Below are 26,727 nucleotides of genomic sequence, written 5' to 3'. Positions count from 1 at the left end.
CCCGCGCACTCTCTCAGCCACACACACGCCGACACGCTCACACCCCTTCTCCCGCCGCCTGCGGCCGGGGGGCACTTTTGAAAGCCGCTCTGGTTCCACACCCAGCCGCCGCTGACATCATTCCCGCAGGGAGGGCGGGCGGAGGCACCGCCGCCAGACGGTCGCAGCCCGCGGAGAGCTGCCCCCGGCCCGCGCCCGTGAGTACCGCGGGGGTGCGGGAGGAGCGGGGAGGGAGAAACCGCGGAAAAAGGGGGAAAAAAAAAATAAAAATCACGGGTTTGTTTACTGCGAAACGCATTTTATTTCGCTGCCGCGCCGTCGCTGGGCCGGGCGGGGAGAGCGGCCCCGCTGTGGCGGAGCTCCGGCCCCGCTGCCTCGCCCCGGGCCGGGCCGAGGGGCTCCTCGCCAGGCACTCCGGGCCGGGCCAAGACAGCGGAAAGTTCGCGCTCTCCGCGGGATGGTTGCTTTGCTTTCTGTTCTCTCCTGTAGTGAACTCTCGCCGGAGTTCGCGTGTGCTTCAGGAACGTGTGGCTGCTCTTGGCAGCTGCCCCCCCCTCTCCCTCCGGTGGAAGGAAAATACACTTAGATGTAATTCAGCGCAGATTTTTATGAAGTTTTTGCCAGCGTTAACGTTTTTCCGCTTGAGTCAAAACTGCAGTTCACTCGCTGGTGGTTTCTGTTTGTATGTAATGTCCCACTTACACTGGGGAGGTGTGTGCCAGATACCAGACAGGCAGCTCTCGGTGACATGGGTTGCCTGCAATATGAGTATAGAATTTGAGAGGTCAGCTCCTTGTTTGGACATTTCTAGGAAGAATAGAGCACTGCTGCCTTCCTTAGCAAATAGGGCTTGTTCCTGTCACAGAATGCTGCCACCAAGGAACCTGCAGCTCAGTCTCTCTGTTAATTCTTGGCAGAAGTACTTTGTTCACATGGTGAAGGAAGATCCGTTTTTTTCCCAGCACCGGGGAATAGTATGTAAATGATAAGTAATTATTGTAGTTGAACATCTTAGAAGTATCTTCTGACTTGATACAGGGCTGTGAAGAAACCCACTGTGTAGCTCTAAAATATACACTGGATTTTCCTGGAGTTTTCTTTAGGAAGTTTGAAAATAAACAGCTATGGTTGGCTAATCTCCATCAGAAAGAGAAAAAGTAGAACTTTCTCTTCACTTACTTTCAGACTCTGTACATACAGTGCTGGTGTGTTAACTATGTAAAATAAGCCTTCTTGCCTGCCTGAGCAGATGTTTTTTCTGTCAAATAAAAGTAGTCTGTAATGACTCCTTCATTCAGACCTGCTCTAGGATGTTGATTTTGAAGGCTTTGCTGTCCAGGCAGGGTAAGGTAGCTCAGGAAGGAGCTATGTGGTTGGACTGCCAGGGCTGAGATGCCAGATGTCTGCAGACACAAATGGTAGGGGACTGCTGGGCATGAGTTTCATTGAGGGAAGAAACATGAATTGCAGTTTGCTGGAGAGTCCTGCTATTTTTTTGTGAGTGTGTGACAAAAACTATCGTAGGGAATGCAGCTGGGGTGCAGGTACTTACCACAGCTGGTGACATCAAAGTGGGAGTAGAAACAAAGATATATGGAAAACATGGTCCCCAGAAGCTGATATGAGTTTATTCAGGATAAGATGTGAGGATTTGACCTTTGCTTCAACGACATTGAAAGAAAGAACTCTTGCTGTTCTCTGAATCCCTTTGTGAGCTTGCAGAGCTGAGTTAGGAAATACTGTTGGTATACCTGAGGGAAGACTCATCCTCCATGCTGAATTAAGATGTGTACAGATTGTGTCATGCCAGTTGTGTGGCTGACATGGATGTTACCAGGTCAGCTGTCTGCCCAGCCAGGAATCCAGGGATTATGCTGCCAATAGCCATCAACATTAACTGAGATGAAATGGAGCAATACCATGAAAACTCTTAGGAGGTGATCACTTTCTTGTTAGTATGTTCACTGGGGAAGGAAAATAGTCTGTTAATATAATTCAAAATAAAAACAACATACAATCAGTAGACAAGACACTACTGGTGTTGTATTCTTTATTTGTGGTCTGGAAAGACTTCTGTCGTAAGCACAAAAACAGTGTTGATTATGCTGTGGATTTGCCAGTGAGGGAAAACAGAGAATTCTATTTGCTTACACAGATTTAAAACATTGCTAATAAAGGAAGTTGTTCAACAGACTGAGCAGGTCAAGACTGAAGGCTGCTGCAGCATCGTTCTCTTAGACAAAGATTCTGTCTCAGTTCTTAGATGCTGTAGTTATTGTTGCTGGCCAACAATTCTTAGAAGAAATTAAGATCTCCATCTTAGACCCACTTTCAGTTAATGCACTCAACCCCTCTTGCTTTTAGTAGCATCTCTTGCTCCACAGTTGCCTCTTATTTTGTTGTCTTGTTTGTCTCGAGGTTGTTTCCCATCTTGGGTTTGACATTCCTGCAGTGATTGGAAGAAGAATGTTGTGCTCATTAATCTCGTGGATATTTAGAGAAGCAAGACTTTCCTCCACTTTTGCTAAGTATACTATTCGTATTCTGTCTCCTTTCATGATGCTGTTTCCCTGTCCATTTAAAAATTAGATGGATGACAGCACAAGGAGACTCTTCCTTTTCACATCAGTGGCTTGAGTGTATTTTGGTTTTCCACTGGCACTTCATGTTCTATTTGTGTGTTGAGCATCATGTAAGACATGACACCACCACATAAATCAGTACAAGAATGTGTTTAATTAAAGAGATAAATAGGTCTCTGGGGACAAGATCTTTTATATTGCTAGCTGGCAGATGTACTTTCCAGGTCCTCCTCCACGTTCCTGTTGGAAGAAGACCCAGCAGAATGAGGCACTGTGATACACAGGAACCAATAAGAAAGAGATTTACTCTGAAGTGAAGCAAACATTTTATGTAAAATCCATGCAATACTTCAGCACAGCCAAATTTGAAAGTAGAAAGGAATGCACAGCTTTTATTGAAATCATGTTGGTCTCAGAGGGAATGCAGGGGAAACATAAGCACAACACTAAGGAATTCCATTCATGGAGCTGTTTGTTAAGGTCTGTTTAGTTTTTGGATCCTCAAAGCAAACCAGTGATCTTTGCAGTGGAGTTTCAGTCTTGGCTGTTTTTGTTGAAAGCTTTGCTATTTTAAAGAGAAGATAATATTGTAAATATATCAAATGTCAGGTGATGCTCATGACTTCATTAGGAAGATAAGTATCTTAATTCTTAGAAAATAAATCTTGCTGGGTGGGATTCAAGAGAAAGCCTGATGTCCTGAATTCATCCATCAAAGGAATTATTATTTCTTCACTGAATGGGGAAAATGTAATTACGCCTTTTTATTTTGCCGATGAAGTTTCATGGGCAGGTTTAATGATGGTATGTGCATGCCAGGTGAAGGCTCATAATTTGGGTGTGACCTTAAAATACAACCCTCTGGCTGTGAAGAGATCTTCACAGGAGTCTGTAGGTGGGGCAGAAAGTGGCCTGACTCAAATACCCCTTAGAGATGGCTATAGGATATATATTTATGGTTTACTGCACCGATTCTTAAACGCTACGCTGTGTTTGGAACTGCACAGGCCTCAAACAGCCAAGGTGGGCAGTATGAACACTCCCTCGGGTGTTTGATGCAGGTGTTACGTGTCCTGAAATACAGCAAAATTCTGGTCTTCTTCCATACAGAAAGTGGCCTTCCAAAGTCTCTGGATGTCTCTGCTGAGGTGCATGTGCTGATGGTGGTCTCTGTGGACTCACCTGCTCTCTAGGGCTGGCACTGCTCAGTGCACAGAAACAACAAACCAGCTGCTTAGTTCAAATGCAGAAACAACCCCAAGTCTGTGAGAAGAGTCTGATGTGGAGCTGTGGCGAGCTGGCTGAGCCTGCCCATCTGTCATGTGCCAGAGGGCTTGATGTGCCTTTACCTGGCGCTGTGACTGGTATGAAATGTGGCTCTGCAGGGACCCAGGCACTCCAAGGGCCCCAGCCTAGCCAAGGTGGATCCACAGGGCAGAGCAGAGCTGAGCTGGGGCAGGCAGAGGTGACTGGGCTGTTCCCGTAGAGCACCAGAGTGTAGAAGAGCTGTGCAGTGAGTGTGCTCAAACAAGGGTTAGAAATCCTTCTACCTGGACTTGTAAAGTTCACATAGGAACCTTAAAGTTTTACTTTACTTGCGCCCATTGCAAATTAAAATGTAAAAATGGCATTCTGGAGGTGGGCTGGGTATTCAATCATATGCTACAGTGTTGCTGTGAAACAAAGTAGTAGTAGTTGTGGAAGAGTTTGCTCTATTTTATAGCCAACTGTTGTACCATCAATAGAAATGCACTTTCACACTCTTGATAGATGATGTGTAAACTCTGAAATAACTAAAACCAAAATTTCTCAATACAGAGCTAGTCAAAGCCAAATCAAAACAAGCAGTTTGAAAATTTTACAACAGCGAATGCAACACATTTAATTGCGAGCAATTTCCACAGAGCATCTGCCAAAGTTAAAAAATATCAGCTTTCATTTCTACAGAATTAAATGCATTGCTTTCAATCTGGAAAGACAGACCTTTTCTGCCTTTGTTTGTTGGTTAATTAGGTGGAACAGCATAAATCACTCGAGCTGTTCTGTTGTATCTGGAATAATCTCTGGATAAGCAGCAGTCAGGAGTGAGTAGACTCCGGGGTCTGAAATTCGCTCTCAGAACTGTGTTAATGTGTAGTCAGTGCTACAGGTGTGCTTTTATTTTTCTTTCTTTTCGTTGACTAAGACTGAGGATACATTTAATCTGTCAACCTGTAGAAGGTCTGGTGTTATTCTTGGTCTGTCACTCCCTGCCCTACCAAGGTATTGAACAGGGACAACCACGACACTGAAATGTGGCCACGCAGTGATTGAGCAGGGGTGAGGCCAGGCCACACCTCACTTCAGCTATTTGCTTCAGAAGCAGGTTCCCAGGAGGCTCCTCATAGCTCGAATAGCTTATCAGTGCAGCCCCGGGGCTTTGTCCAGCTCCATGGAAGGGCTGATTCCCTGAGCCAGAGGCAGGGCTGTGCCAGCAGGCTGCAAAGAGCTCTGTGGTTCCTGACCACTGCCCTTGAGTGCTGGGAGGCAACAGGAGCCCTTAGGTCACCCTCAGACAGGGGGGACAGACCTCGCTGTCTCTTTGAAGCTTTGCCACCCACCTGAGAAATGAATCCTCCCTTAATGCCGATTGTGTGTTGTCATGATCACCCCGTGTTACTGCACTGCCCAGCAGGCAGCACTGCTCTCAGCAGTGCCTCAAGTCTTTGCAGGAGAGGAGAGAATTCAGCAGAGTGCCAAGGGCATGGGTATCATGCAAAAGCCTGTTGAAAACAGAGAGAGACCTCAGAGAAACTGTTGGGATGGGCTTCACGGGAGTGCAGACCTGGAGGGTCCTCTCAGGACACCACGTGTGCAATACCAGATCACATAAATCCTTCTTTTGTGGAGGCTGGTCTCTTTTTCCTGTGCTGTGGTGATTGTAAGGTTGTTCCAGAATGTGATAGCTCTAAGAGTTATAATTTACATCCTAAATTTGCTCACACCTGATTTATAGCCATTTATTTTCATCTGTAAGTTAAACAGTTCTTTTTCCTTCTATGTGTTTGCCTTGACCTGCAAGCAAGTATATCCCCAGTCTGTCTTCATCTTTGAAAATGAACAAGTCAGAACGAGAAGTTCTTGCCTTCTTAAGCTTAGGAAAACAAGCTTTTAGTACTTTTAGACCAGTTTGATTGTTAAGAAGGTTTTAATGTATACCACAACTTTGTTTATACTGAAGTGGTATCTGGTGCACAACAAGCAAACTGGCTGAACAGAGGGGATGCATTGAACACCTGAAATAATGTGTGCTTTTCTTCATTTTCTGAGAATACAGTTAAGCTCTACCCATACATACTTCAAGTTACAAACATTTTGTAACATGTTTTGCAGCTGCCTTTGTGGAAGCTCAGAGAATACATTTATGTTTTGTAAGAAACCAGAAACTGCAGTACAAAAGCAGTTCCTTCTTTCAAATTACTGCAGGGTTTTCTTAAACAATATGTGCCCTTTGAGAACTGATCTCTGGATCCATGGGGTATCTCTGATTAAAGACCATTTTTTGTTAGCATTTCCCAAAGGCATGTGGTGCTCAGCATAAACTGAAGGTGGAAGAGCGCAGGGAATGATTATGATGGGAATTAAGAGATTAATTGTAACCCTTTCAGGTGTTATTTAGTAATATGGCAGCCTGCCTTACACCACTGTGGGCTGTGTTGGGATTTAGATGTAGACATAAAACAGCTTAAATCTGAGATTATCTAGCATAAAAGTACAGTTACAAGAAAAAGTGCTTTAGAGAAAAAGTATAATACATGGAAGATTTACTTTTGAGGAAGATGCTGGTTTGTGCTGCTAGAGGAGGAATTGTCTTTCTGCTGAACACACATAACCCTCTAAAGAGCAGCTTTGAAAAGATGAAGGCTTAAAGACTATAACTCAACTACACCTGTAGTCAAGGGTCTGCCAGTGTAGGCAACTGATCTCAGCATACAGTGGCTGTTCCATTTCTCTTCCAGGTTTTGATGGAGTGTTTGAATACATGTATCTTGAATTTTTTAAGCTTCAGGCTATTTTTTATTTTTTTTAGGACTTTCAGGTGAGACGTCAAAAGGCACGTTTTCCCTGTAAGTGACACTTCCCCACCCCCCAACAGGGCATTGTGTTCCTGTTTTCCCAGAGGTCCAGCTGGTTTTCTTCTGCTCAGTTTACCCACAAAGGCTTCATGGCAGAGTGATTTTCCTCTGCAGTGCACAAAGCAGGGCCATAGTGCAAGGAGTGGTAGGGCAAGTCTAAACCCAGTCCAGACTTGTTTGCAAATAAACGACTGACAGAGTTCCAGAAGTGGCAGCAATGCTGGCATCCCTGGGTCAAAACTTTATTAAAGGCATTCCTGAGAAATTAGAAACGTCAGCTTCTTTGGGTCTCTGTGCTCAAAGCTAGCACTTTGCATTTTTGCTGCAATCTGTTTGTTGGGTTTTTTGGAAATGTATGGAACAGCAGGGTTATAATTTCCCAGACTCTGGAGTTCTGTCTTGACAGCACAGATCTAATGAGGAGAATGGGGTGAGAAGGGAGGAGGTCCAGGGAAGGTCTGCCAGACCTGACTGTGAGCACCATCTGTTTCCCTTTTGGTAACTAGGTAGGATTTCTGAGGAGGAGCCTAGATTTAGTGTTTATGAAGGCAATTCAGAAAGAGCTGGATGGGTGTTTCAGCATCCCCTCACACCTGGGTGAGAGGTAGGCAAGAACATGAGCTTGTTCACTGTAAGTTTGCTATTGCACAGGGAGTCCCACCAGTACCAGGAGGATGGACAGACATCCAACTGCTGTAATAAAAAAAGGTTTGACTAGGCTGTAGGTGCACATTTATATTAGTCGTGGTGCACACACAAAGCAGACCTCAGGGCTTTGGTTGCAAGGTAAGATTTTCTGAAAGAAGATGGATAAAAACTAGGTCGTGTCATGTCTTGCCAGTTTGTCTCCAAGCCCCTGTATTTCACTATCAAAATACAACAAATTGACTGTAATTGTGGTGGAGGTTGCTGGGTCTTAACACAGTCTACTGCAAGGGCACCAACAAATCCAGATCTGGCAGGATGACTCTACTTTCATTTTCTACCATTGAGTTAAAAAAAGCATAAATGTTGTAATTCAAATAGAGCTCTAGAAAGTGGTGTGGATTAAGTTTTGCTGTATTGATTTCTGGGGTTTTTTTGCCTTACTGTGGTTGAGTGCAGGGAACATTGATTCATTTCCTTCTGATTTCCTTGCTTTGTGAGGAAGGACTTTGAAAAGCAGCTGGAAGTGACAAGCTCTCTTCCGTCCACATAAAACACGTAGCACAAAGAGTTGTGGGCTTGAGTGTATTCTCAATGAAGTGATTGATCATAAAGAAAAAGAGCTGATGGTGTCTATGCCATCTAGGGGCTGACAGGACATTTACCCCTCTTGTTTCCAAGTCCAGCATCAAGTAGGGGGGTGAAATTTTGGCTTCATACCAGGAAGAAATTGGGTGGGAGCCCATCTGTGGCACAGACTGTCACTCTGCCTTTGCACTTCCCTCCTGGGTCTCCATTCAATGTTGGAGGGGTTTAGTCAGAGCCCACCAGCACCTCTTGGAGGTGTCCTAGCTGGCCAAGGAGATCACTGGTTGAAGGAGGACATACTGTTTCTGTACTGACTGTTAGCTGTGTAACCCCTGAGCAGGAAAACAGGTCAGGATTTGAATGTACACTTGAACATGAAGAATAGGTTGGAGAGGGTCCAGTTCTACAATCTGTTCAGTTCCCTGAACACAGAGTATGTGAGCACAAATACAGAGACTTCCACATCTGTTGGTAGACCTATTTTGTTAATTACTGAGTTACATTTATAAATAAGACTTTAATAAAAGCAAAACCTCATTTTCTATGTAGTTTGTGCACCTGTGAGCTCTAATAGTAGCAGCTCACTTCGTGCACCAGAGAACTATCAATATATTTTTCAGGGATTCTTGGCAGCAAAGCCTTTGCATGCTGTTTATAAACCTACCTGCAGTGTTAGCTTTAAGATTAGCACTTCTGTCCTATGAAATGTTTAAAGGCTGGTTCTCTAAAGTAAGGCTCCAAAGTCATCATGTAAAATAAAACTAGGTTGCTTTAGCTGTGTTTTCCAATAGGCATTGATGACACAAGAAAAGAGAAAGAAAAGTACAATATGTGCTTATCCTTTCCAGATTTCTTGCATGATTGAAGGGGTCTTCTGTAGCTGCCATGGACAGGATCCAGATGTGTGGCAGCAGGGCAAAAGCACAGCAACCCCTGGGGGGGTGAGGGCACTGAGGATGGGCAGCTGTGCTGGGCACCTGTGCCAGGGCAGCCTTGCAGCTCGGGCACATGGACAGGTTAACTCTACAGCAACAAAAAATGCCAGGCAGGTGATCCAATGGAAATGGATGAATGTACAGATACCACAGACTGTGAGTAGGGTGAGAGCAATAGTCAGCTTAGACAACATGTAGAAAGAAAGCATGAGTTTGGGTATTACCTGCCTTGTTTTAAGGAATATACTCCAAATTATATCTTGTGATGTCGGTGCTCCCAACTGTTAAATTAACACAGGCAAAAAGAATAAAGAAACTGGAGTAAGTTGTTTCAACTGGTGTAATTATTCCCTTGGTATTACATTTCCTGATTTTCTTGTCCTTTATGTTGTTTCATATTTAGAGGTTAGAGGATTGTTGAAATCCTCAAAGCTTTTGCTGGTTTGGGAGAAACCCTGCCTTCTGAACTTATTTCACTTTTGGTCCCAGTTCTGAGAATCACATAAGAAAAACAGAACGCTTCATAGTTGGTAAAAGAAAAAAAAAAGATGAATGTTAACAGTATCACTCTATTCCTTATAAACCAGGGAGTTTTATGCAAGTTTAGAGATAATGGTACAGGCAAAATGTGAGCCAACTTCTGAATTTTCTGTCATGAGACACCAGGAGATGTGGCACAAGAACTCAGAGCAAAACAAAATGATCATCATGTAAATCCAAACATCTTGTGATGCATCACAAGATGACAGACTTCTCATGCTACAAGTATACAAACTTTTTCTTCTAAATTCACATATTCAGTCTTAATTATAGCACTGAGGGGCAGAAGAATTGATAATGAAGAAGGTTTGCTTTGATTCAGTGTTAACAGCAGTGACCTCAAGAAAGTTCAGCTGAGCCGGGTGCTCGTTGATGGCCCAAAGACCTGCTGTTCGAGTTGCAATGAAACATCTCAGCATAGAGAGCTGCAGGTCTGGTAACTTGTTTAGCAGGATCGTCTGCCCCTTCTCTTGGGTGTGTCTTTCCAGCACACTAAACGTGGGTGAGGAGCAGTCTGCACGCCCCCAGCCTCGGTCTGTACAGAGCAGGAGCTGTTCTGCAGTGATTTCCGTGTTTCTGAGCATAAACCAGGATTGTCTGTGCTGAGATTTTCTCATACGTGGACTCAGATGAAGATGAAAGAAAAGCCTGACTTGATCTGAGGAAGTGAGGGCAGCAGCCAGTGTTGGAGGGTAAGCTTTAGCCTTTCCAATGCAAATGAGCACAGGATAAACATACTGTACTATGGACGTGTTTCTCTGGTTGCAAAAATCAAGTATGCACAAACATGAGAAACAGCCTGGCAGCAGAGTTGAACTGCATGGGAAGGAACAAAAGCATGTGTTGTGGAGATGACATCTGCGCTGGAAAGTAGTGATAAAACTTCTGCTAAGAACTGTCAGAGACTGTTTTCATTTTTGCTTACTTGCTGTACTAAACAGCAGAAAAAAATCAACTAGTCATGTTTCTTTGTACTGATGGACATTAAAGATAAACTTTATCTTAAAGATAAACTGAGGCTTTTTTTGCAGGGGAGTGTGTGCATGTGTAATTTGACATAGGGAGGCAATCCAGTTTTGTAACGTGTTTGCTTAGTACAGTACAGAAATGTTGGAAACCGTGGCCTGGATACCTTATTTTACTGTGCACTTTCTGTGATTGTTGTACTGTTCTATCTCGTATGAAGGTACTTGTCTCTGCCTGTCCAGAAGATTCGAGCAGAGGCCTTTCTTAGCCACTTCTTGTAAAGCTCATCAGGCTCTCACATGGAAGGTGCCAAACTACTGCTTCTAACAGTCTGTGTGACTGCTGTGTTTATCCTCCCTGTGCAAAACAAGGTGGCATTGGAGTATTACCCAGAAACAGTTCTTCTGCACCCATTGAAAAAAACCTCTGCCGTTAATACAACTGGCCTTCTGTTTTCAATGTGTTTTGTGTAAGTATCCTGCAACTTAACAGCATTTGTGGGAAACCTTATTTCCACAGCAAATCTGGATTGTTCAGTGGGATTCTCATAACTCACTCTCTCTGGGTTCAGTGGCAGTCTGCACTTGCTGCTCAGCAGGACCTGTGCATTTCTGCCTTACCCCATCCTTTGTGGTGTTAAGTGCTGAGCCTTGCAATTGAAAGAATTCGGGTTGACATCCAATGTCATTCTTACTCTGGCACCCAAATCTGTTTTTAATGTCACAGGTGATGAGCTAAGTCAAACGTAATGTTCTCTTTTGTCAGAGCTTTGCTGGAGGTTTGTAGAGGGAGGTTGCTGAAATAGCTGCAGCTTGACAGGAGAGCAGAGCTGGAAGGGGCCTCTGAAGTTCTCTGGTGCAGACTCCAACTCCAAGCAGGGGGTTAGTTCAGGACATTCTGGGCCTTGCTTCAGTCAAGTTAGGAAAATGTCCAAGAATGGAGATCCCACAGCCTCTTGGGCTCTGTTCCCGTACTTAATCATGCTCATTGAATATAATTAATACTTTTTTTTTTTACAATTGGAGTATTCCTTGTTGCAGCTTGTGGTTGTTGCCTCTAGTCTTTTCATCATGTACTTCTGGGAAGAGTGGCTCCATCATCTCTGTTAAAAGATAGTTTAGTGTGTCCAAAAAGCCTTTCTCTTATGTGTGTGAAAACTATTAAAAGAATTCAAACCACTTTGGGAAATGATGAACGATATCTGTGCCTAAAGGCAGTGTACTTAACATCATGAACTCCTTGACTTGAGAGCATAGTGTGTACCACTGCAAATGAAAGAAAGTGAAAAATCACTCTGCCCAGGGAGCTTTTCTTCATTTTACCTGTAATCAAGAGACTAAAACAGAAGAGTTGAGCATTGATTCATTTAAGACAAGGCTCCTGCAAGAGCAAGAAGTCTTTAAAGCAGCACGTATTAGCACTGATAATAGGGCAGTGCTTCCAAAGCTGCTAAATAGCAATGGAAAAAATTCCTGCAGAGCCCCCTATCACATCACACAAATACCAGAGTTTTACTTGAAAGAGTCTGATCATTTCTGTGCATCTTAATACAGCTGTTTACAGATTCCCATTCACTTAATAGTGCAAAGTACAAGATTCCCAAATTTAGGTGATTTAAAAATGTATTTGCCCTTCTTATAGACAACTCCTTTTAAGCAATATTTTGCATAAATTAATTAAATTAAATAAAATGTAAGGGAAGATAGGATTTTAATCTAACCCAAACTGGTGGTGGTTCTGTTGAGCAGAATTGGTTCAGGCAGGTTAAACAGCAGTTTGCTCTTGCAGGTACCCTCCATTTTAAAAGAGTGAGGCAAAAACCCCTGGCAGGTGGCAGCTTCCAAAGGGGCTTCAGCTGCTGAGAAAAGAACTGGGAACAATTGTGAACCTGAAGAAAGCCCTTGAGAAACAGTTAATAGTGAATGAGGAACAAAGAGGAGTCCAGCTAGTCTGCAGAATAGGATGTAACCAAGGTGTTTGGTTAGCATTACATTATTAGAATTCTGAATCTTAATGCAAAGGGTGTTCTCAGAAATTCTCCATGTGAAGACATAACTGTTCCCCTCCCTTGCTCACAGGGAGAGGAAAGGAGCTGCCTGCTGCTACCTGGGAAAGGTACCAGGCTTTGTCCTTGGAGGAGAAAGAGGTTCTTGCTGAGGGAGTGGAAGGATCTTGAGTCTCCAAAGTGAGCTTTTAAATTTCAGCATTGTCTGGAGTGAAGGAGGACTAATAGTTCCTTCTGAGAGATCAAATCCAGAATTTCTGCCTTGAGAGGGATGCAGATACTGTAATAGCTTCTGTGTCATTGCTTGGCTGCATCGTAGGAGAGGACAGCTGCTCTTTGCTTCCTGCCCACAGATCACACAGTTTCTCTGGATCTCTCCTGGATAACTGGTTCTTGCTGTCTTTTCCTGGTATTAATTACTTAGAAATGGCCTTTCCTTCCTTTCCCTCCCTGTATCCATGTATCTGTGTGCACACAAAACAAAAATCTGTTTCATTCGATGTTGGCTTTATTTGGGTAAAACAAAACTGTTTTCTTCTCCTCATCAGCCATACATGTTTATCCATCCTGTTTGAAACACTTCTGTTTATGGCTGAAAACAGTAAAGCAAAAACATTGACTTGACTGAAGATTAAGTGGATTTTTCTGTGCCAACAAGTCTTGATTTTGCAAGATGCGTTTTAATTAGGTTACGTTTTTCAGTCTCTCTTACTTTGTGATGCTTCATGTAATAAGATGAAATTGTATTGTTATTCTTAAAATAATACTGAGTATAATTTGATTCTCTCTCCTTATATGGCAAATGACTGTTGCATTATTGTCTGCTTAGATACCATCAGTGCAAGAAATGAAACTCAGAAAAAAAACCAACCACAAGACAGGAGGGGTGCTGTGCAAACACTGGTACATTTCACAATGAAAATATTTTGGTGTGGCATTATACAAACCCACAAAATATCTTCTTTTCCTTCTTCCTTCCTTTCATTCAAGCAAGGCTCGATGGAGAGCCATGAATGACATTTCTAGAAGCAGAACTGGATTCAGAGGACCTTGAGTCATGCAGCAGAATGGGCTTGTTGGAGGAAATTGTCACTTTCTGTTCTTTGTTGTGGCCAAGAAGGCAAAGTTTAACAGAGAGGAAATGGGAAGGAATACAAACTTGAGTAGCTGCTTTTCCTATTTTAGGATTTGACTTGGCTCTCCCATTCAGTCATTGCAATTAGATATGGGTATAAGGTTGTCCCATCATTTTTCTCAGAAACACTTTCATACTGTTTGCCTTTGATCTTGTTGTAACACTGTACTGCAGTGGAGATGTAAAGGATTAATCTGGAATTTTTGTCTCACTTCAATGTGTTCTTACACTGCTGATTATGTTCTTGTTGAAGTTTTGCAGAGTAGTTATATTTTGACCCAGTGGGAATTGCTTTAAAAATGCTGTCAAAATAGTCCTTTTATTTGGTTAAATTATCCATGGGGTTCATGATTCTAGTAAACAGCAGAAGAAAGGGGGTTAGACATTAAAAAAATCATGGAAGTCCTGAAAAAAAAATCATAACTTCCCTTTCTTTTGGATATTTGCTGTGTTATGTGAATGGATCATTTGACATGAGATGTGTCCCAAGCAAAGGAAGAGGACAAACATGCATTAATGTATTGATGAATGATAACACGCAGATAATGTACAGAACTGTGCACCTTAAATGCAAAGAGAAGATCTGCAAGACTGCACATTCCTTATAGTATATCACATATATTAATTGGCAAGTGTTTCTACACAGAAAGAAATAGATATACCAAGCAATTGCACTTTTCTGTCTATTAGTAACAGTATCTTTCCCTACCCTATTTGTTTTGTGCTTGCAGATTTCCTAGGAATTCCAGTTAAGTACAGTTTCTGGCTTGCTTGTACATAAGAATACTTTTTTTTCATGTGAAATTGTAGGAATTGGGTTAGATAAGGTATAAAGATAATTGGTAGCCTACAGAGAGTATTAAGTGACTGAACATAAAATAACTAACTGGGTTATTACAGGACTAGTGGGTTTATTCAGCCCTACCAGTCAAGGCAATCTATTGAAGAAAATGATAGTCCTTAGGCATTACATTATTTAGTGGATAAAACTTGCAACTATATGAACAAAGGACATGAGACCTAAGCTACAACATAGTTGTTACTAAATCTGGGAGATAGTTCTTGATGCACTTAATTTTGTTCTACAAGCATCTTTTTGAAATCTTTGAAAGGATGGTTGAAAGAAGACTTTGCTATAGCCTGTGGAAGTTCCAGCATCATGTGCATGTGAGGCTGTAATTTGAAAAGCACTGCTCTAAAAGCTAACATGAAGGACTTTTCCATCCTTGCTGGAGAAGCACACAGACAGAAACTTCTCTGTGTGTTTATTCACTGCAGCCATCTCGCTGGAAGGTTGCAAAATGCACCTCTTGGCTTCATTTCAAGTTGTGATTCATTTTAACACCTGTGATGCCAGTTAAGTGTCTCTGGAGATAGAACTCATGCTGTGGAACTCAAACTGCATCTGATGTTCCTGACTCTTTAGCAGCACCTCACTCTGAGATCCACTGATGCTGACCTGGACTGCTCAGAGCCACAGCGAAGCAGTGTAACTGCAGGTTGATTCACTGACAGCTTTTAAAGATTGTTCCTATTTGCCCTTCTGTTTGACAGATTGATCTCAGACTAAAGCCTCCCCAGAGCAAGGATGTTGATTCTCCTGGCTTTCATTATTGTGTTTCACATAACCTCAGCAGCACTGCTGTTCATCTCAACTATTGACAATGTAAGTGCCATTTCTTCTCTTTTTCTCTCAAACATGCAGGCGTTTCTTTGCTTCATAAAAATTGAGTTTTTCTTCTCTGGTTGTCTTCAGCTTGCTTATTGAAAGCGCGTAAGGTGGAGCTATGGGACTTGGTTCAGCTGGATATGAGGAAAACGGGGGGAAATCTACTGTCCTTTTATGTCAAGTATATGAAGTCAAACAGCTCATGATTAATGTGTGGGGATAATTTCAGTCAAGGTGTGCTTTGCCTCAGAAATGGTTGTCCAAGGTGCCCAGTTAAATCATGAGAGACCCCATGAATGTATCTGTGTCCATACAGTTGAAGCAGTTTCAGCACACAGTTTTAGAATAATTTCTATTGTATTCTTTTCAAATTTCCATTTTATTTTTGTGACCAGGAAGAATTTCCCTTCCAATATTTGCATCTAGCTTTTAATTGAATTTTCCTCTTTCCAAAAGAGCCCACTGTCCTGATCAGTAGTCTCCTGATCAAGTAGTGCTCTTTCTTTCTCCAAGAGGTCTGGTGTGTACAGGCTTTTGAGATTAAAAAATTTGCTGCTGAAAATACTTCACTGTTGAGTGAAGCTCGTTTGAATCCCATGGTCTTTTCCAAGACTATGCTCCAAATGAAATGATGTGTTAGCCACAACTATTTCTTGCAAAGTTGTACAAACTCAGATGTTATCTTTCAGTCAGCTGGTTGATTTGTTCCATGGAGGTAGGTCATTAGTTGAGCACTAGAGCAGGTTGTCTTACCCTGTTCCTTTGAATATTTAGAAAGCAAGGACAGTGAGCAAAGCAACTTATTCTTAGTTCAAGTCTGCTACATACAAACCAAATTATTACAGAAATAAACCCCTGCTTTGTCATTACGTACCTTTTAACAATTGCAAACTTAAACTGTGGAACCACCTTCTGCTAGATTTAACGATCTTAAGAGGCTTTTTATAGTCATGAAAATAACTCTGAAAGGATTATATAGTGCTCAGAGCTGAAAAATAATATATTGAACTTGGACTGCAAAATCCAAATGAATGGCATCCTGAGAAAGTAATGCTTTTTCTTAAAACACAGCGTTGTTATTACACATATTCCTGCTACCATAATATATTACAGTTTTTACTGCAGTATTGTTTGCAAAGCTGCACAGTAAGCTGTGAGGTTTCTGGAATGTCTCTTTCAGCAGCAGATCCTACCAGGAGTCATATTTAAAAGTCATATTTTGTACAACTCTAGTCAAAACAAAGGCCTGGGTAGCTATTGGAACGGGAATGGGTTTCCTGAGGAAATGCCACTTGTGTGGAGTGCTTGTCGTTTTGCAGGCTGCCATAAAAATCTGTTCAGACACTGCAGTGCCATTTTGCCTGGAATGTTAAAACCTCAAAACAGAAATACCACAGGAGGATCTTAATTTGTCAGATGCCAAAGTGTTCATACTGCATTTGTCCATTGACAGCACAGCTGCATTACACTGAGATTTATCAATTCAGTGCCACGAACCAGAACATTTATAAAGGATTCTCTTTCATAGCTGTATACCCTTCTATTTCCTGCAAATTAGCAAATACTGTGCCTTCAAAGAGGTGTGCATCCTAAACAGGGTCTGGATGTACAAAGCAGATCTTGCCTAGGTGTCTTACAGAGAGAGCAGTCACTGAGGACCCAAAATTTCTGCCCAAACAGCAGAAATCCCTTGTGCTTTGGGATGTTTAAGATTCCCTCTCCTATCTTACAGAGGTCTAAAATGAGAATGACATGGGGATGATACACCCCTTATTCCAAAAGGCCATTAAATCTCAAATTTAGTTTGAGCGATTAAGTATCAAAAACGAACAGAAAATCATTCCAGCTGTTGTATAATTGATGGACAACTAAGGAGTTCTGTGGGATTTTTTGTATTTTTTCCCTGTAAGAGCCCTTTCCTTTTACTTTGCAGGCCTGGTGGGTAGGAGATAACTTTTCTACAGATGTCTGGAGAATGTGTACCACGAACACTAGCACCTGTCTGGCCATTACTGATCAGTTCAGAGGTGAGTGTCTCTCTGTGCCTATGTTCTGTTTCTTTAGCAGGTCTGGTGAGATTGCTATGAAATCTGCAGAGGCCATAATGTAATTGTTCAAAAATCTGCATGCTCTAACTGCACAGATCTTCTAAAAGCTTTAATACTGGTTTTTGATTTTGGAAAAGCAGCTGTTACAGCAATTTCTGTGAGAGGAAAGCAGAAGGAAGAGAGTAAACACAAACAACTAACAAGAAGTGCTAAAGAGTTTTTAAAAAATTAGATCAGGTAAAACCAGTAAAGTCATCTGAATCTGACTGAAGTGATAGAATTTGCCTCAGAATTGAACTTAAAAATATTGGCTGTGCATAAGAATGAGGGGGAAAGTGGAAGAAAGAACACAAGCTGGAGTTTTAACAAGGAGGCATTAATATACAACCCAGCATAATATCCTGCTTTGCAAAAAATAAATGTGTTCCCAAATGTTACATTTGCTTTATTTCTGCACATTCAACCTGGGTGTATATTGAAGAGGTAGATAATTTGAAGAGCTGTGTACCCATGAAGTAATTTTGCTTTTGAGGCATCAGGTTGGTTCAGGGCCTCCAACCTGCAGTGAGATGATCCATCACACATGGATTTAAGGGTTTGCATCTGATGTATTGCTGTGCATCCACTGCAGGCAGGTCCTGGTATCTCAGATGGGTATCTCAGGAATGTTTGCTGCTCCCAGAGCTCTGACTGCAGTGGCTGTGCTGGAGGAGAGGGGCTGCAGGAGCTCAGCCTGGCTGGAGCATGGCTGTGAAGTTACAGCTACACCTAGTTAAAAATGTATTGGTTACTTTAGCTCCTGGTTACAGGGAAGTCACTGACAGGATAAAAATCCACATAGGAGGAATCTTTTGTGCCGAGTGTGGGTATCCTGTCTGGTTACATCTCCCTGGATAGGGCTGTCTCCAGGTCTGGTTGGAGGCTGGGGTCTGCCTTTGTGAGCCATTTGGGACAGCTGGCAGTTGCACTGTGCTTTTAGTACACTGATGGTAGCAAAGGATGTGGTGTGGGAGGAACAGCCTCTTCGGTATTTTTATTCAGTTTTATGAGAAGCTTTTAAGAGTCCTCAAACCACTGGCTGCATCAATACCAAGGGAGCAGGGAAGAACCACCCTAAGGCAATGCACAACGGGTTTGCTGTGTCTGCTGGACTCCTGCTTCCAGGACATAGCTCTGCCCCTCATTGAAGGAGGAGCCGAAGAGAGAAACTATTTTTAATCAAGGCTGTTTTTGTTTCTGCAGAGTATCAATCAATTCAGGCCGTTCAGGCTGCCATGATCCTGTCTACTATCTTCTGTTGTGTGGCATTTCTGGTTTTCATTCTTCAGCTCTTCCGTCTCAAGCAAGGAGAAAGATTTGTGTTAACCTCAATCATCCAGCTCCTGTCATGTGAGTGATTTTTCAACACTTGTAACTTTAATGATGTTTTCGTGAAAGTAAGGAAAGGGAAGGGGAAAAAGGTTTCAAAAAGAATGAGCTGCATGAGGAATTTGTAGGGCTCTTGAGGCCACAGCTTATCCTTCATATTTGTTTAAACAGTGAACTGCTCCATTCTTTAATATTGAGGGAGTTAAAACATGGATGTCATCACTGCTCAGAATAAAGTAATTTAAACTTGGAAGGGAAAGAATTTGAGATTCTGAACTTCTTGAACAAGTTAAATAACTCTGTAATTGTTACAGGCAGGTACTCTGTTTTTTGTCAGTCTTTAGAACTATCCAGATGTTCAGAATTGTTTTCTGCTCACTGCAAATGACACAGATACACAACAGCACTTCAAATTTAATCCATGCCAAAGAAACTGAGAATATGTCCTGAAATGCTTCCAGCTTAGTTTGAGGATGGAAAACAAGTGTCTGCAAAGAAAGGACATTGGTGGAAGCAGCTGACAGAAGAGAGACAGTGAATAGTTATATATAGAGAGATAATACTTCAAGATGCTAAACTTTATTATTTTCTTCCTCCTCCAGGTCTGTGTGTTATGATTGCAGCTTCCATTTACACAGACAGGCACGAAGAACTGCACCAGAGCTATGAATATAGGATGGAAGTTTCTAAAGGCCAATATGGCTATTCATTTGTCTTAGCCTGGATTGCATTTGCCTTTACCCTGATCAGTGGTGTGATGTACTTAGTATTAAGGAAGCGTAAATAAATGTCAGCAGCTAGTTATTTCTGTCACTGCAGTACAAAACCAAATTCCAGTAACCATTTTGTATATAATCCTTTACATGGTTTTGTAGTAAAGGTATTGTTTCTCTAAAAATGTACTGTGTTCTTGATATGAAACAAATCACAAAAAAAAGAAGGCAGTTGAAATGGGACGCCGGGCACCTACAGGTCAGGGGTTGGAGCAGGACAGAGCCAAGTTGTTTCTTTTTTACATATTTCATCATCTATGAATGGTTTTCCCTTTACCAGACATTAACAGTTTCTTCCTGGCCTCTCGAAGATTACAAATAAAGCCCGTGCAAATTAGTTTATAAGCAATATGCTAACTGTATTCCTGGACCAGATGTATCCCTTTGGAATATGTTAAATATAAGGGGGTGTAAAAAAATGAGGCCCAGATCACAACGAAAAAGGAAAGAATTATAAAGCCCAAAGCTGCACTGAGAGTGTCTGTCCTGGCACTGGACCAGTGTTCTGCTCTTTGTAATGTGCAGTAAGTGTCATCAAGTTTTTATTAAAACCACTTGCTTTGCAAAAGTAAACAACTCCTTTTTGTACTCCAGCAAATGTTTCTCTTCTTCTCTTTCACATTTAATTTAAGCACAGACCCTTTGGCGGGAGAACTCACTGGCAAATTCACTGTTCAGCTGGGACCAGCACAGTCTGAGCAGTTAAGGAATACCCCTCTCCAGTCCTAAATCCCTTTATTTTTGCCTTGTGTGTAGCCTTTCTGCAGGGTAGAACAGGAAAACATCACAGTGCCTTCATCTGCAGCTTTCCAAGCAAATTAGTGATCAAGCAATGCCAAATTTAGGTTTTTACAGCCAAACTCAGCATGGTTATTACACTGGGCTGTTATCATGGAATGATTTCATGGTTAATATGGCCTTTACAAAAGCATTCCCTGAGTCTGCCCATTAGGAAATTGGCCTTTAAAAAATTCATTTTAAATTCTTTTGTGGATTTTACTGGAACTAAACACTACTACTAAACAAATCAGACTGCAATTACTATGCTTATGAATTCCAGACTAGGTTTTCAAGATAAAATGACTTGGTGGTTTTTATTTTTCAGTAATTTTGTGAGCTAAATCTGTGCTGTAATACCAGGCTTAGCTGCTCAGCAGTGTAATACTGACTTTGGGTGATGGTGATTCTGGAGTTGGGAGATCAGTGTGGAGAATGAATGAAGTGGTCTTTTCTGGTTAGTCACAGCTTTGATGCTTAAGTACAGATTTGACTTTTTAAAAGCTTTGACCATTTATTTATTTCAGTGTATTCACTACAGCTGGCCCAATACCCAGGCAATAAAATAGCAGAATAGGTTTTGAATGAGGTATTTAGAAGAAATTCAGTCTCACAAAGTAGTGCAGCTCTACTGGAGTTAATGCTGACTACATTATACATGAGTTAATGGATAATGATTATGATGTAGTAAGCTAGTGAATGACCTGATTCCTTCAGATTTATCCTTGATTTATCCCAGAGTAAAAAGCTCAGGTGCATAACTGTATAGGAATGGTCTCCAACATGAGTGACAGGTCATATAGTTCCACCTTCATTCCTTCAACACCCTAACATGATTTGGCATGTGCTACTTGTCTTTTTTTGGGAACAAAGAAATCCCAACAAGACTGTTAAAAATTTAGGATGAGCAAGGACAACACACTAAAATAATAATAAAAAACCCAAATCAGTTTGAAGAAAATGCATTCTCCCCAGTCTATCATTATGCTACAGTATTATGTCATGTTTTTTCCTCTTAGTGGGAGTGCTTTGAATGTCAAGAATTATTACCCTACTTTTTAAAAAAGTGTTTTTACAGTTTGCTGAATACATTTCAGGTTCAAAACCTGAATTTTTGCTTGCAAGCAGAATTTGTCTTCACTAAATAGATGTAGGTTTAAGGATGAAAGAAGATAGACTTATTAGCTTGGCATTTTGCTAGATTTATTAAAACATGAAAAAGGAAAATTCTTAAGCAAATATGGATTACAACTGACTTGTACCTAGAGGACAGTCCTGTAAAATTTTAAGTTAGCTGTTATACCACTGACTGGCAGAGATGTTTCAATTTCTTGCCTTGATCATGCTCAGGTCATTTACAGAGCAAGTATTTAAAACAGAGATGTAGATTTACATGAACACACAGATTAATTCCACATTAAAGCTCTGTCCCTTTAATTAAAAGTGAAAAGCACACACACAACAAACATTTGATGCACAACACCAATACTTGAGTACAAACAGCAGCATACACAAGATGCCACATAGAACAGACATTCAGGAATGTTCTGCACAGTAAAACCACAAGTAGCAAACCAGTGAACTAGAGTTTTAGCAGGACAAACATATTTTAGGATATTCTTTCTACCTGATATGCCTTTAAAATATACCATTTTCTATACTCTATATATTCTGGAATGTACATGAAAATAAAACATTCTTGTACTGTAATAGCAAACATTTAGCAATCTGACCTTGTCTTTAAGCTTGGGATATATTTATGCTATGCTGGATGAGAAATAGTTGAGTATTTGTGTGAACAGGTAAAATTAAATTCTTCCTGCCTCTACTAGAACCACAAGCTATTTTTGTCCTTTGTTGAAGACCTTTCAGGGTAAGCAGAGAAAATAGCAGTGTACTGAACCTTTAAATGTGTGGTGTCAATAGCTACTGAGTAATGCAGGATCCACAGATGCCCTGAAAAGTAGTTTACTTGTAAGGGTTTTGTTATTTTTCATCATTTGTAGGAACAGCCATGTGTTTAAGATGAGGCTGAGTGCCTTGGCCATGTGAGTAAACAGTTACTTCTGCATCTGCTCCGGTCCAAAATTCAAGTTTGCACTGAGGAACCAGCAGCACACACAGGTTTGTACAGATCCATTCAAAACATTCCTCCCAGCTCCCCGGAAATAATTTCCCAAACCCCATAAAACTTCTCCCTCCTAATCATGGTGAACAAAAGAAAAAAGTCCAAATTTTTTAAAATATTCTGTAGCATCTGTGACTCTACCTTGACATTTTTTACCCAGCAAGCCAGCACTTGAAGTACAGGAAACAAACTTGGAAAAACAATCTAAAGTATTTATGTCAAGATACTTTAAAAAAAAAAAAAAGGTTTCCTTTAAATATTCCATCCAGGACAAGAGAAAATGAAGGTGTACATTAGTTTGCTATGAGATACCTTTAAAAAACCAAAAGCACTGTAGGTGACAGGATCTGTGCTGCTTAGACACTACCTGGTTTTTTACCCCAGCTACATCAATAATTTATGTGGTTCTTAATGTGTTCAAAATAATGGAAGGACTGCAGAGTTGTTCTTACCTTGAGCATCATGGAAACTTGTGCCACTTAGCTAAACAGACAAAACTAAAAATCCTTCCTATAATTTCTGAAATCAGGAATAAGATGAGCCACTATCTTTCCAAACACTAAAGAGAGCTAAGATTCCTAAAATCATAGTTCATCAATGCTGCTGAAATAAAATAATGAAGCCGAAAATTTTATTTTTCATTTCATTTCTCTGTGCAATAATCCCCTCTGAAGCAGTAAGACGAAAGAAAATGAAATGTGGAAGTAAATTAGTTTTAAAAGCAAGACTTCATTTCCAAGGCCATAGAATCAAACTTCCAGAGTAAATGGAATAACATTCATAACAGACACTAACAATTAAGAAACATGAGGAAATGAATCCTCTACAGTCTAAATGTCACAAATAACACTTTTAACTTGAAATTCACTGCAAGTAACAATATAGTACAAAACAGCAGAACAGTAACAGACCACTTAGTAAGGTACTGTGGGTCTCTTCAAGAGTTTTTTAAGTAGTTATAGACTGTGTATCACAAAATGGTCTGTCACATCCACATAGATCTTTTCACTGAATGAAGAAGTGAGACTTTCTGGGATGATAACCTGTGGGAACAATAAGGCCCTGAAAGTGGCAAAGCCCTTATTTGGTCTATTTTCTTCTGCTGTGATGCAGAATTATTCCTGAGGTTTTAATGGAACAGATCCAGGTGGTAACTGTGTAGGGAAGCACACATTGGATCAGTTCCTCTGAGGGCCCATGGCAGTGCAATTCCCTTCGGATTTTACACAAAAGCCTCTTTTAGTTTAAGGATTCAAATTTTTCAGCAAGCTCTGGACGAAAGGCAAGATGTGGATCCTTGGAGGAAGATGTGGAAATTGCTTCAAAGTCTAGGCACCAAGACAAAACCAGCTGTTAGTGCAACAACAATAACAAATACTAACTTAGGTTCATGTAAATACATAAACTGAATTGCTGCTGTGTATTTCCAGCCTAACAGCAGTGGCCCAGATTACCCAATGTTCATGTATTAATATTCAGCATGTTGCTGATGTTTCCATCTGTCCAGTAAGATTTTCCCCAAAGTAGAAAATGCTCCTTGCACACCAGTAATAACAACTTAGAACCACAACTTGTGTGCTATCAAAAGGAGTGCTGGAGAGGTTTCTGTTACATCTAGAGGGATATTTGTTCACTTTGGATCATTACTGCACTGCCCAAGTTTCTAAAGGGAGGTGTGTGCGTGTGTTCTTTTTTCTCCCTGCCAATAAATTTAGCCAAAAAGTCACAAACTTGTGAATGTACTTAGTTGCTTAGTTTTAAAACAGGTGTACGTTGCACAGATGAGTAAAACTGCAGATACCTTCATGGGATTATTCACTGCTGTAATAAATGTCAACAGGTATGAAACAATCCTGATGATACCCAGACTGTATCATGTGGTGCAGATTTTGGTCTGTTTTACTGCTGCTGCTTGAAGAAAGCTTTTGTTCCATTTCTCTTCAAAAAAAAAACCCCAAAGTGAAACTGTATTTCTAAAATCAGGCAGTTGTGTTGCTGTCATAAATGCTGAAGTTCAGAAAACTTCATTTAAACCAAGGAGCCCCATATTGTTACAAAGGAAATGGTAGGAACATAACGTGTGCACTGCTTCACAGACTCAATCTTTTTAGCCTATTATCAGCAAGAAGTAAAAAAAGTGCCACATTCTCTTGAGAGATTTTTTTAATATTACTTTAGATATTTTTATTTGCTTTTTAGCATGTAAATCTTTAACTCTTAAAGTATCAGTATTGAAGAATTAAAACTGTTTTGGAAGTGAAGAGCCTAAAAGCTCTTAGGGTAAAAGTTTAAATCCTGTTGTCAAATAATGTTTTTACACATTTTTAGGCATGACAGATTTGGTAGTGGAAGGAAAGGAAGGAAAAGGTAAAGTAGTGGGAAAAGAAGATAAAGGGGGAAGGATGGCTGGAACAGGCTTTGGGGTTTGGGGTTTTACTGTGTTTATTTCTGACGATGGTATCTCCTGGCATCCCTTGCTCGCTTCTGTCGAAAAATGTTTTACTGTTCCAATCTTGTTACAATGGAGCCTCCTCGTGGCCAAAGAGAAGCCTTCTCCTTCAAAGCCCAACTGTTCAAGCACTGTTCCTTTCCCACTCGAAAAGGTCTTTAAAAAGCTTACCTTTCCCTCAAGCTCTAACCGTCCTGCAGGATGCAGATCCACAATTTAAACTCAGCTGTGGCCAGTGGAAGGTCCATTTTGGGGTGGTCTAGAAATGGCTCTGCCAGGTGATCCCACAGATCTGTTCTCACAGAAACCACCCCTGCATCCCCCAAGACCAAAACCTTGACAGGTAACCCCAATACAGCAAGGGACAAGGTGTTGTGCTGCCACAGAATTATCTTCTCCTTATGGTTACCTACATTTCTACACAGTTACACTTCAGCCAATAAACTTAGGGAGATGCTGAAAAGTAAACTTCAAACTTTTTCTTTTACCTTCATTATCACTGTGGTTTTCTTCTTCTGTATGGCTCTGCTGGGGTTTTCTTTCCTTCCTTTCATTCTGATAAAACAATGCAGAATTTCAGTGGAAGGCTTCTATCAAGTGCCTCCAAGACTACTTAGCAATTGGCAGAATGGAACACTATCTGTTAAATTCCTTACAACAACAGAAAATTATTTTAAAAATACAAGTTATATATCCAAAAGTTCAGGCAAGTAAAAGCAACACTTGATGGCTCACAACAAACTGTTTAGAACATCATCTAATTGCTTGAGGTCTTTTCTTAAAAGCTTTCACACTTTAAGCTTGTTTTAAAAACCTGAAATTAAAATTTAAATTTTGAGGCTTGTAAGCATCTGACTGGACCTTATCCTGTTTTATGCTTTGGTTACAGTTTTTGGGAAAAGTCCAGGAAGATATGAAACTAATTTTGTAAAACATGTGGAAGCCTTTAACAAGAAGACAAGACTGCATGTCTGTCACATGCAATTCTTTCATATGTTTAGATGTGAAAGAACAAAACTACTGAGATTCCAAAGACTTCTTTCAAACAACCATATTTCTGTAAAAGAGGAATTTTTTTTTTCTTGCAATATATGGTCAGTGTGAAACAAGAGGCTGACAATTCACAGAATTACTTCTCCCACTAGATTAGCTAAAAGATTTTCAGCGCAACAAAATACAATCATGTTAAAGACATGAGAAATTCCTGTTCCTCATTAACAATCTGATGTCCCCACAAAAAAAAGATGTTTTGTAATCTTACCATTTTAGTACTAATGTATCAGTGCCTCTCATAACAAATAATTAAGAGCTATGTTAGTGATATTTTTATTTGCTCTTCCATATTTTTAATCTCACTGCCTAAGGAAGTGGTTTTCAACTTGCAGTTCATGGTTCTGATGCAATTGGTTGCCTAAACAGCTGATGGAAGGTGTCAACACACGTAGTGTCCATGCCCTCCTCTGAGACTGTTTCATCAGAAAAAAACTCTGTTCTAGTCTACATTCTTCTGTTCTTTAGGCAAGCAATAACAACTGTCAAATACAGCTGCCAAAGCCACGAGATTTCAGTACAAGTGGCATCAATGCCCATGTTAGCAAGTGCACCTGCATCACACCTGAGCAACAGCTGGTTCTGAGAACACTTCCCCCTGAGCTGCTAGCACAGGATCAATACATCTCTCCAGTTTTGCTACTTTCTTCTGCTACAGAAAACAAACACAGCAGTTAAGAAACACAGTTAACCTGAAATAAGGAATTTACATATTAATGTCATATGAAGAGTAGACAGCGAAAGAACTGCAATGAACAAAGGCTAAAAATAGAACTATCAACTTGTCTTTATGTCGCACAAAATGAAAAATTTGCATACTTTTGGGGTCTTTAAGGTACCATAATAGTCATATGTGATTCACATGCAAAGTATTCCCACAACTGTGCAAAGACCCTTACCAGGAATATTTTACTTATTTCTTCATAGGTATTTGTGCATTCCAGTTGTTCGACT

The 26,727-nt window shown here is 40.8% G+C and overlaps 1 protein-coding gene across 1 annotated transcript; it reads left to right on the top strand.

The window, feature by feature from the left end:
• On the top strand, positions 1–21,863 carry EMP2 (epithelial membrane protein 2). The gene is made up of 5 exons (XM_032703823.1): positions 1–197; positions 15,066–15,177; positions 17,114–17,207; positions 18,471–18,617; positions 19,199–21,863. The coding sequence occupies exons 2-5, from the start codon at positions 15,100–15,102 to the stop codon at positions 19,381–19,383; spliced, it is 504 nt and encodes a 167-aa protein (XP_032559714.1). The 5' UTR covers positions 1–197; positions 15,066–15,099; the 3' UTR covers positions 19,384–21,863.
• Positions 21,864–26,727: the final 4,864 nt, after the last annotated feature.

The sequence above is a fragment of the Chiroxiphia lanceolata genome, chromosome 16, assembly GCF_009829145.1.
Source record: "Chiroxiphia lanceolata isolate bChiLan1 chromosome 16, bChiLan1.pri, whole genome shotgun sequence".
Taxonomy (NCBI): Eukaryota; Metazoa; Chordata; class Aves; order Passeriformes; family Pipridae; genus Chiroxiphia; species Chiroxiphia lanceolata.
This window is presented reverse-complemented; position numbering and strand designations above follow the sequence as displayed.